The sequence below is a fragment of the Zonotrichia albicollis genome, chromosome 10 (genome assembly GCF_047830755.1).
Source record: "Zonotrichia albicollis isolate bZonAlb1 chromosome 10, bZonAlb1.hap1, whole genome shotgun sequence".
Taxonomy (NCBI): Eukaryota; Metazoa; Chordata; class Aves; order Passeriformes; family Passerellidae; genus Zonotrichia; species Zonotrichia albicollis.
The window spans coordinates 35,046,961-35,057,679 of record NC_133828.1 but is presented as its reverse complement, the minus strand read 5'-3'; the positions used below and the strand labels follow the sequence as shown (position 1 = coordinate 35,057,679).

General features: G+C 48.7%; 1 protein-coding gene across 3 annotated transcripts in view; it reads right to left on the bottom strand.

The window, feature by feature from the left end:
- Positions 1-349: 349 nt before the first annotated feature.
- The window catches only part of GLI2 (GLI family zinc finger 2), a 187,729-nt gene continuing 177,359 nt past the window's right edge, over positions 350-10,719 (bottom strand). For all 3 annotated transcript variants that reach the window (XM_074548768.1, XM_074548767.1, XM_074548769.1), the window contains exons 12-14: positions 9,922-10,203; positions 6,567-6,903; positions 350-5,510 (exon numbers count right to left, since the gene is read on the bottom strand). In XM_074548768.1, coding sequence (XP_074404869.1) covers positions 3,154-5,510; positions 6,567-6,903; positions 9,922-10,203 — 2,976 coding nt within the window. In that variant the 3' untranslated portion in view covers positions 350-3,153. The remainder of the gene's footprint in view (positions 5,511-6,566; positions 6,904-9,921; positions 10,204-10,719) is intronic.

The following is a 10,719-nucleotide window of genomic DNA, read 5'->3' as shown; positions in this document are numbered from 1 at the left end:
GCCAAGCCCTTGCTCTGAGCCCCTCTACTGTACAATCCCTGCTGCACTGCCACTGTCCTTCAAATCACCTCTGCCAAGAGCAGTGAAAGACACCTGGGCAGCAGGACTGAGCTTGCAGCACACACTGACCTTGCTGCCTCTCTTTCTGCCACCTCCATCTCACTGTTGAGTGGAAGTTCTTCAAGGCAAGACCATTCCACATCTGTACTGTATCACACACATGCCCTACCAGCTCCTCACCAACTGTTCCTAAGCACCACCAGAGTCCAACTAACAGTGTTGGTGTGCTAACAACAGACCAAGAGCAGCCATCATTTGTCAATAAAAAGAAATAACAAGAGACACAATGAATTATGAAAAAAAAATTACTTTTTAATGTACAAAAGGTTTATATACAGGTTCAGCATGTTACCTCCATTCTTATGATGTAGAAAACAGCTAAAAATGTTCTTAGGATATAAATTTGACAGAACAATTCACCTACAGTACTTTTAGTAATGATGTCTTCTATACATAATATATACAGTGCTGGAAAGATTATTATAATACTTTTTCAGTAAATGAAGGAAGACCACCACTCGAAAGTCCAAAAAAATCTCAAGTCATTGGAGATTTGGTTTTGCTTCTGTATTTGAACGTTTGCTAATGAGATATCTGTGAGGAGGGACTCAGGAGCCATTGCTGCCCTATGCAGCTGTTAAAAAAGTCATTAGCAATCAAAGGACACATGAAAGCCTGATCCATCTCAGCATAAGGGATGCCCAGTTGTACTCCAAGCGTCCTGGACAACATATAATGTCCTAAAAACATGTACTGCCCTCTTTTCATAAATGCGAAGGGAAGGGCAAGGTCAGTAACTGCAGGAGAATATATACAGCAGACTATAAAACAATCCCTTTAAACACAACTTTCACAGGAGACACAAATAAACAGCCAGGCACCTTTGCTTCCCTGTCCTCATGCACCCTGGACATCAGCAGGAATCATGGAGGGGTGAAGGGCAGGGCCGAGAGCACCCTCTGCCTTTGGGATGAGGATGATGAGACTGCAGATGCTGAGCAGCACCTCCCTGCACCAGCCATACCCAGGGATTCCTGGCAGCAAAACTGCCCTGATCCACTTCTGCCAAGCACAGCTCCTGCCCACCTGATATCACAGTTTGCCTCGAGGCAGCACATGGCATTTCCATGTCAGTCCCTGGTGATACTGGGCCTGACATCAGTTTGTGCAAAAGGAAAGCAAGGACACCAGAAAACACCTTTATAGAGCTGTCCTGGTCCTGTGCAGGGGACAGAGTAGATGCAAATGAGAACATGACACTGATATGACAGGGAGATGGGAAGGAAACAGTGAAGCTCTACTCAGTCCAGCTGCAAAAACCTGGGGGGGATGTCACACTTGTTCCCTGCCCTTCAACATATGGGGTACAAAGCATTTGAGGCTATGAGAGCAGGATGAGAGGAGCTGTCCTTGTCCAACGCAGTCTGAAATTAAGCAAGGCCTCCTCCCAAGTACATGCACCCCACTGCTTCTACCCTTTTGTCTAACGACAGCAAAAATAAATAATACAACAAAGATCAACTTACTGGCAGGTGGGACTGTCCTGGAAGCAGCTGATCACTATTTTATGAGCAGTTATATTCTGGTGGAGAATTTGACTTCAGGAGGCCCTGCTCCTCCCATCTCTTCCCCAATGATGGTTCCAAGAGATTCTCACTGACCAAGCTACTATTCTGACTCAAATTCCTGTTTTGAGACTATACACACGTTTAGTGCTGCAGGTGCAGTCTGCCGGTGCAGGTGCTGCAGGCTGCAGCTGCAGTCTGCTACTCAAATGAACAACTCAGGTTGACCCTGGTATATTTTTCAGATACAGCAGTTTTTTCATGCTGCGGGACATGTTAAGCTAGCACTGGGTGCATGCCAACAAGCCTGCTTGTGGGGCAGGGTGTATTGGCTTATGCTTGGCCCCATATCAGTGCAGCAAGGCACCAGTTGTGCACATGGAGCCCAGACAGAACCCTGCACTGAGCACATCACACAGATGAACCTGGCAGATTAACCTGCTCCCCCAGAGCTGTCACAGTGCACACTGGGCTGGGACGATTGTAGAAGTCTCTCCATCACCATCACTTGTTTATGTGAGCACCTCAGCTCCCCACCAGAGAGCAAAGCTGCTGCAAAGCTGCACAGGGATCCAGTAACATGTGCTCCAGCACTCTGACATTAAAGATGCATGTGGGGCACTGGCAGAAAGTCACTGTGTTCAGAAGGTGCAAAGTTATGCATGTGTGTCAGTCTGCATGCCAGAGCCTTCCTGCCACGGGGGATTATTTCCCAGTGATTGCTGTTCCCAGACCTCTGCTCCACTCTGCACATGATATAAACCACGTTGTAAACACATCTGATCAAAGTGTGCATTCACCTTTTATGTGTCTCATCAATGTGTCTTTCCAATGTTTTCTCAGAAACACCACTATGTTTTTATAAATGTACATTTTATATATGCTTCTGACAATACACTACATTTGATTTTTAAAGGAAGAGAGGCCTTGGCTACTTAACAAGAAAGCATGGTAAGGCACTTTGCTGAGAAGCCATTTGGAAACGTCGCTCTTTGCAAGGTACAAAGGTATTTATGGTATAAAACAATACTGCTGGCAGAGGGCTTGTTTGGAGACCTAACTAAACCCTACTCTCATCAGAGCAGAATACATAGTATGGCTTTTATTCTAACAAAAAATGCATCCTCCCATTTCTTTCTGGGGTGGGTTGAAAATGGAATTTTTTGCAAATGTAACTAACAGAAAAACGATGGGGAGGGCTATTTACAGGGCTTCCCAGAAGGGAGGGTTTCATCTCTAACCACCTTTATGCTGTCTCCTAGCTTGGTGGTGATACTGTTCAGTGCTCCGGGAAACCAAGCCAAAAAAATAATACTAGAGGTGCACCCTTGTGGTACTGAACTGCCTGCATAAAGTTTACATAATTCTGTACACAGACTTTTTAAAATTTTCATTTTGAAATCCTTTAATGTATTTAACACTTATAAAAAACCCTACTCTATTGAAACAGATTATTTTTGAAAAGCACATTCATACAACTGCTTCACGCAAAGCCCCTTGGATAGCACCAAGGCCTTGTGCTTTACCGTTACGACATCATGTTTAGAAATTTACTCTCTTCTGCCAGCGTGGTTAGCATGGAGCTCATGTCACCTATTGCCATATTGCTGATCCCCGCAGGTATGGTGGGCAGTGTCAGAGAGTTTCGTGGAGTCGTCAGGCGAGAGGAGTTCTGGGAGAGGTTCTGCAGGATGCTGGGGCTCAGGGTGCCCGACATCAGGCTTGAATGGTCCCCATCGTCCATGATGGCATCAAAATCTATCTGGGGTGGCTCAAGACCTTGAGAGTCCACTGTGCTGGACACCTGATTTGTTCCTGGGGAAGGCAGAGTGGCTGGCTTGCTGCTCTGTGTGCACTGCTGCTGCCTGACCTGACAGTCCGCGTGGTTGTCGAAGCCGTTGTTCTGCTCATACATGTGGATTTGGCCGTAATAGTACATCAAGCTGTTGTCCCTCGTGCCGTCCCCGCACTGCTGGGCTGGTGCCAGCAGCACGTCACTGGTTCTTTTGTGCATGGCCTCCGCTGTCTCCTGGCCAGAGCTGATGGTGTTTGCAGGATGGGCAGTTCTCATGTAGCCCAGCTGCTGGGCGGGGCGGACACCTCGGGGTCTGCTGCCCGGGTTTGGCTCCGGTGGAGGATGAGGCTGGATCATGCCAGGGGGATATGCCTGCGCAGCGGAACCCACCATGCTCTGCTGAGGCTCAAAACTGGGCTGATTGGAGGTCATGATGGGCTGAGGAAAGGTCTCCTGGGCCACAGGGAAGTTCAGGTGGCTTGGCTGAGATGAGTAGTTCTGCTGACTTGGCTCGTGCATGACCTGTCCCAGTGCTGTGCGCTCACTGTTGCTCCTGACCATCAAGGAAGGGTTGGCTGCCATGTCCATCTGCTGAGGGTGAAGGTGGGGTCCAGACTTTGCTGCCATGTTGCTGCAATTAGGAGAGATCTGATTTGGGTTGCCACTGACTGCACTGGGGCTCAGCATCTGGTGTGGTTGGTTATACCCTGTGTGCAAGCCCATGTCGGGGTTCATGCTGGGACCTAGGCTCATGTGCTGCTGCCGCAGCTGCATGCAGTTCAGCCTCTGCCCATCCATGCCCATGTTTCTTTGCATAAAGCTCTGTTGAGTTGCATTCATGCTGTTGTCTGGCAGCTGCATCTGCTGCTGGTTGTAGTTCTGGTACTGACCAAAGTTCTGCTTCTGCTGGACCACTGCTAAATTCCCTTGTGAGTACTGCTGCTTTGACTGATTGGACATGATATCAACTGTGCCTGAGCTGACTTCATTCCACTGGACAGGCATGTTATTTTTATTCATGTCTGAAGAAGTATCAAAACTCATGGAACACTCTGCCATCATGGGTCCCAAGTGGCTCATGCTTGCCTCAGCCACTGCCATCCTGCGTTGGCTGGGCAAGGCTGGAGGCTGCAGCTTCCCACTTCCTTGGAAGTTCTGCATCTCATTGTTGTACCCCATGGAAGTGCTCTCAGCCACTGTCCCATTGTTCTGGGACTTGATGTACTGTACCACATCATCTGGCAGCATAATGTCATCATCTCCAATGGGCACGTCTGCCTCCCCGGACATGGCTTCCATAGCAATGTTTTCACTGATGCTCAGGGGCCGGGGTGAGTAGGAGTGCCGGGGCAGGCTCCCGTCTGAGCGCCCATAGCTCGGGAGACCAAAATTCCTCCTGTCTGTGGGCTGTGGAGGATGGAACGGGTTCACACTGTTGGTGCTGTTGAAGCGGTGAACTCGTGGGAGAGCCTGGGGGTCTCCAGGAGGTCTCCTCACAGGGTCACTTGCCCGTCTCGTGCAGTTGCCCTGCACCTCATGGGGAAATGCTGGAGCTGATGGGTAGCTATAGGTGTTACCATCGCTGCAACGCCTGGGGCCCGGTGGGAGGCGGACGGAGGGCAAGGTGGGGTCTGGTCCATCCATCAGTGAGATCCTGTTCTTCAGGGTCATCCTCTCCATGTTTGGCAGGGGGGTGGGAGGAGGGCCCCCTGTGGCAGCAGCGTACTTTGCTTTCAGCCTGTAGTGCTGAGCTGGTGTGAGGTTCAGCAGACCCGGCATCCCGCTGCACTGGCTCGCCTCGCTCGACCGGCGGGAGGCATCCGTGGAAATGGGGTCGTAGGAGTCGGCGGAGCTGGTGTTGTTGGGGCGGTGCCCGAGATGGGAAGCCTCGCTGGAACGGCGGCTGGAGAAGTACGGGGAGATCCCTGAGGATCTGCGGCTGACAGTGTAGGCAGAGCTGACGGTGCTCGTTGTGCTGTCACGGCGCTCGTTGAGCTGGTTCAGCATCGTAACCTCGTTGACAGACAGCTCCATTATTCTGGGGTTGGGCAGCATAGCTGAAGAACCACCACTGTTTTCTAGAACAGAGCCTGAAAGAAAGGTTGCAGGGAAGGAAAAGGTTTAGTTAGCTGAGAAATTTCACTTTGTGGTGTTCTAGGTGTCAGAATACAGACCCACAAAGCCATCCCCAAATATTTAATGGGGGTGATGATGAATTTCATGTGGTGCTAGTGAATTCAAAGCTTCACTTCTAGCTCTGTGTTCATGCAAAGGGAGCAAGAAGGCTTGGGAGAGAACTTAAAAAGTGCCTGCTGCAGAGTGTTTGTAACATGTACACCCTTATACTCAGCTTCTGAGGAAATGTCTCCACGTGGGCTTCCCTCAGCAGGACAAAGGTAGGACACAAAGGTAGGTGTGAACAGTGCCACGGGGACAGCACACATCTACAGGCACAGCTACTCTCTGGGACAGATGCACAGCAGTCAGGGTGAGCAGCCTGAGGACCCAAAAGCTGACATTCAAAGGCTCTTCCAAGAGCAACCCACGAAGCTCTGAGATCTAGTATAACTCAGGCACTATGCCTTTGGATTTCTTGGCAAAGTTAGAGGACCTCCAGAGGGTTCAAAAAGATGCTTTTACCAGGAATCACCAGCCAGTGGGAAACAAGCATACGAAGCTGGAGGCAATAGCCAGGAGTTTCTGAGTGACAAAAGGCTTCTGTCAGAGAAAGATTATGGAGAGAGGTCTTGTCTGGATTGCTGCTGTGCTCCAGTGGTCTCCCAGGAAGCACATTAGCCCTCGGGGAACTCCTACTGCTAGAAAAAATGCCATCAGTCTTGTGGCTGTAACTGAGACAATTGGGACAGCTGTGTCTGGGTTCTGGGTAAGCTCAGGAACAAGGACACCAAAACCTCTGTCTCCCTTCATACGTCTGTAGAACTGAGCACCTGGGTTTCTCTTGCACATCACCAGATGGCCGTGTTTACACCCAAGCTGTCCATTTTACCTGACATTTTTATCTATCAAAGCATGACTCAGAGGCAATAAGGAATGATCCTCATTCCTCCAGGGCAGACTCTTGGTTATGAAACCAGAGTCAAACTCTGAAAGGTTTCTACAGGACATGGTCCAGGCCCAGGGCTTACCATTTCCTGAGATGGGAGGCAGCTTGGTGTTTCTGGCTTGTGGAGCTGGGCTCACCCATGAGCAGGAATCCTTAACTGTCTTGAGTTTCTCCTTCTTGAGCTGTTCAAGTCGTTGCATCGTCGTCATGTGTTTCCTTAGCTGCAGGCTGACTGCTGAGTTACCAGATGAGACTGTTGAGTCCACGACAGGAGCGTTGTCATCCAACGCCGTCAGATCTCCCAGACTTCCCCCGCTGTGCATGTTCATTTCTACTCCACTGTCATTGTTGTTGGTGCTGCCAAGGGGTGATGGCTCACTGCTGCATGACGACTGGCCACCAGGACTGGACTGACACATCTTGGGGACAGAAAAGAGGAAAAAGAGTTGGGCAGGTGAAAATATGGATGGGAAGAAATCAGGAGCCCAACATCCCCAGTGCTAGTCCTGGGGGCTAGGAGAGCTCCCATCTTAGGCTCTCCCTTGTCTTGTTACCCCTCCCTGCTGCAGGATCGCAGCTTTTCCAAAAGGCAGATGCCTCCTCCCTGTGAGAGGAGGATGGGACAGCACACCACAGCTGGAAAAGCCATGGTGATTCAACTGCAAGATGGAGAGAGACCAAATGTTCTTCCTCCAAAAGAAGGACAGATGTTTCTCGAAGAAAAGCAGCATGTCACCTGGTTGTGCAAGGTATATTGCAGCAAACACTGGCTTATCTAACATGGGATCAAGGCTTAAGTATTTCAGACACAACGTACTTCTGTCTTTAAAATATCCTAACATATAATTATGTTAGCTGACAAACTTCCCCACCAGATAAAAACCTGGCTCACTGTTTGCAAACTCCCACTTGCAGATAAGGCAGATAAGCACCATAAATATTTATTTTATTTACATTAGGAATGTAAACTACTCACATTGAGTAGTTTATTTGCAGCAGACACTATGTGGTCTGAACTTGCTCTGCTGCTGGTACCAAACAGGATGCCTGGCTTTTCTGCTCCAGGCCCATGCTCCAGGCAAAAATGGGAGTGCTGAAAAGGCAAAGTACTCTGCCCTGGGCCAAGGTGGGAATGGGAGTGCTGCAGTGTTGTTTTTTACTCCATAGCAGCCCCCCATGGACAGGGCTGACTGGCTCTGATTGCCCTTCAGTCTAGGCAATTGCAATCCCAGTATTTAATGGCAAGTTGTGATGCTGGGAGAAAGGTGGCAAAGGGAATCCTCAGGCACTGCATCCTCCCCCTTTCTGCACTCAAGCAAATTTCTCCTATCCCTCCCCACTGCCCCACATACTTCCACTTCCACCCTGTGAGGGTTAAATGTAGACAGAGATCTGCAGAAGATCATGCTTTACACAGCTATTTTAATACAAAGGATTTCTTTGCTCACCTTAGTACCGACTGTCCTTAGGAAGGTAGAGTAAGGAAGGGTAAGTGGGAATAAAGAACAGGTTGTTAGGACAAAGACAGCATTAACAAAAAGGACCAGGTTAGTAAAAGGAGAAAGAGGGAAATGCAGAATACAGCACAAATTACCAACATACCCCCCACTCCCATACCCCATCTTTCCTGCCTTCCCTCTTTGGGGGCACAAATAAAAGCTCCTAGGAGAGACATTCTACCTGTTTACATGGGTTTGGGGTGACACACAAATATAGGTAAAAACAAGGAGCCTGGGAGTGATGGGAACTAGTGAGGCATCTCACCCCTCCCACCACCCTGACCTTAACCACGAAACAGGAGCTGGATGTGGACCCACCAGAGGAGATGGCACCTGTCAGAGGTGCACAAGGGGAGTATGCTGGAGAGGGACAGTGAAGAGAAACACACGGCCCAGGGCCCTGCTGCCCGTGAGATGGCTTGGCTGGAACCCTGGGAGCACAGAGTGGAAAACAAGCCCATACCTTCAGGAGAAGCAGGGTGGGGAGCTGTAATTTTGTCAGTGTTTTCATAGGAAAAAAACCAACAAAACACATGGAGGAAGAGTATTGGAGAAAGGTCATTCTGTCCAGTGGTTCTCACACTCAGCTTTTGTAACACAGTACAGAACCTCATCACAGGAAACTGTTTTTTTAGTCAATTAGAGACACTGTGGATGTGTAAATACTAAATTTTTTCTTAACTGAAACATGCTGCTCATTAGTAATTTGTCCAACAACACATCCCCTAACCCTTCTGAGAAAATCTCTGTAGCTCCAGGGCATGTTTTTCACAGGAATAACAATCTTTTAGCCTGGATTCAAATCAAGAAAATATGTACTTTGGAGCTCAAAGTCCTTTCAGCTCAAGTGGGAAGTCTGGGGAATATGGGAACACTCCTTTGCAGGTGAAGGTCTTTTCTTCTGTATCCAGCTCATACCCTGTCCTACCCTGAGCTGATGCAACAGACCAGAACTTTGGGTACAAAAGTGAAAAGAAACATCAAAAGGTAAAAGTGATTCATATGTTGCAACACTCAATCACCTCCTCCATCCTGGATGGGGTGGAAGAGGTTTGATTTGTTTGAAAGCACCACTATACACAGCTCCTTAGTACCACTGACCACACTACTGCCAATTGTGGAGCTGCTGTAATGAACAGAAAGCTGATAAATAGTCTTTGCTTCAGGTGCTGGAGCTGTAAAGCTTGATCATGGCTGAGTGACAGTCTGTACTCTGTGGGCCACAGTTTATTCCTAATTTCACTCCCTTGCCTCATCACCTCGCTACAATTTTCTATGGCAGCTGGGAGCCATGTATTGAATTTCTGTACTCCTGAGAAATCTGCTCCAGCCAACCTGGGCTGATCAGGGAGGTGGGACTAGATGATCTCAAGAGGTCCCTGACAACCCCAGGGATTTTGTGCTTCTGTGTATGGTGGACAAGGAATTGAACTTGCTTTAAGATACTCAACAAAAATAGAACAGCTAGTTTTATCCCCACTGACTTCATCAAACAGCAGCACTAGAAAGAAAAGGAGAGAAGGTTGCAGGGGGGAGGAGAAAAGGGACTGCTTAAGCCAGGACCTTTGCTTCAAGAAGCACTCATCAATCTGTGCCCTGTGGTCATTGCTCAATTTAAACTGGTGAGGTAGGTAAAGCTCATCTGACCACACTCTTGGGTTTTACCCACTTTCAGAGCACAGGAATGCCAACCTCAGCAAAGGGCACCACACAGCCCTCGTGACTACAAGGGCAGGAATTTATGATGCTGGGCAGGAAGATACAAAATGCAGTGGACTGTGCCCTGACCTGCAGATTCATTTCTGGACTTGAACTCTAGGGTTGAAGGACACCTGCCCAGAGAGGTGAATGGAATACAAATGCTTCATGCCCCTACTGCATCAGAGAGATAAGGAGCCACTGATTTCTGTCATTTCTGCCAAAAGCAACTGCTCTTACCACAGAATTCTCTGTTTTTATCGTTTTGACTTGTAAGCAATCCTCCATGCTCCTGGTGGTGCTGTTGGCCTCGGGGCTCTCCTCTGCCACCTTGCTGCTCTGCTTGGCGCTGGCCTCGTTGTCCCCGTTTTCCTTGAGCGGAGGTGGCCTCGGGTGGACGTCATTGCGCTGCTTCTTTGTGACGTGCGCATCAGGCCCATGCACCGTCTTGACGTGCTTCCTGAGGGAGCTGGGGTCCGTGTACCGCTTCGTGCAGCCGGGGATTTTACACACATAGGGCTTCTGTCAACACAAACAAACCTTGGGTTATATTTAGAATAAGCCCAAATATTCCAAGTACAGTGTATGGGCCAAGAAAATACAATGAGCACAGCAGCAGGCAGCAGCAAAATGTGGAGCATCTGCTCCACAGGACTCTGTAAAGACTGAGATATGGAAGATGTGATGTATGGGCTGCTGCTGATCCACACAGACTTGGCTTGTCATTTCATGTTGGCTAAACTTCTTGTTTTCAGTTTCTGGATCAAAAGACAGCTAAGAATTCACAAAATACTTTCCTAGTATTACTTTCCCATGTATGTATTTGCTCGGGTGGCCACAGGAATGTTTCCTGATTAAGGATGGGAAGGAGGTGATGTAGCGGACTGGACATAAGACATTCGCTCTGCTAAGGTGGGGTCTACACCAAGAAAATGTCTGAAACCTTTTGGCTGATGGAAGTCCAGTGAATTCAAGCCAGGCTGGATTCACCCTACTCAATCTATCACACCACTCCAGCACCTGTCACCTTGAAATCTG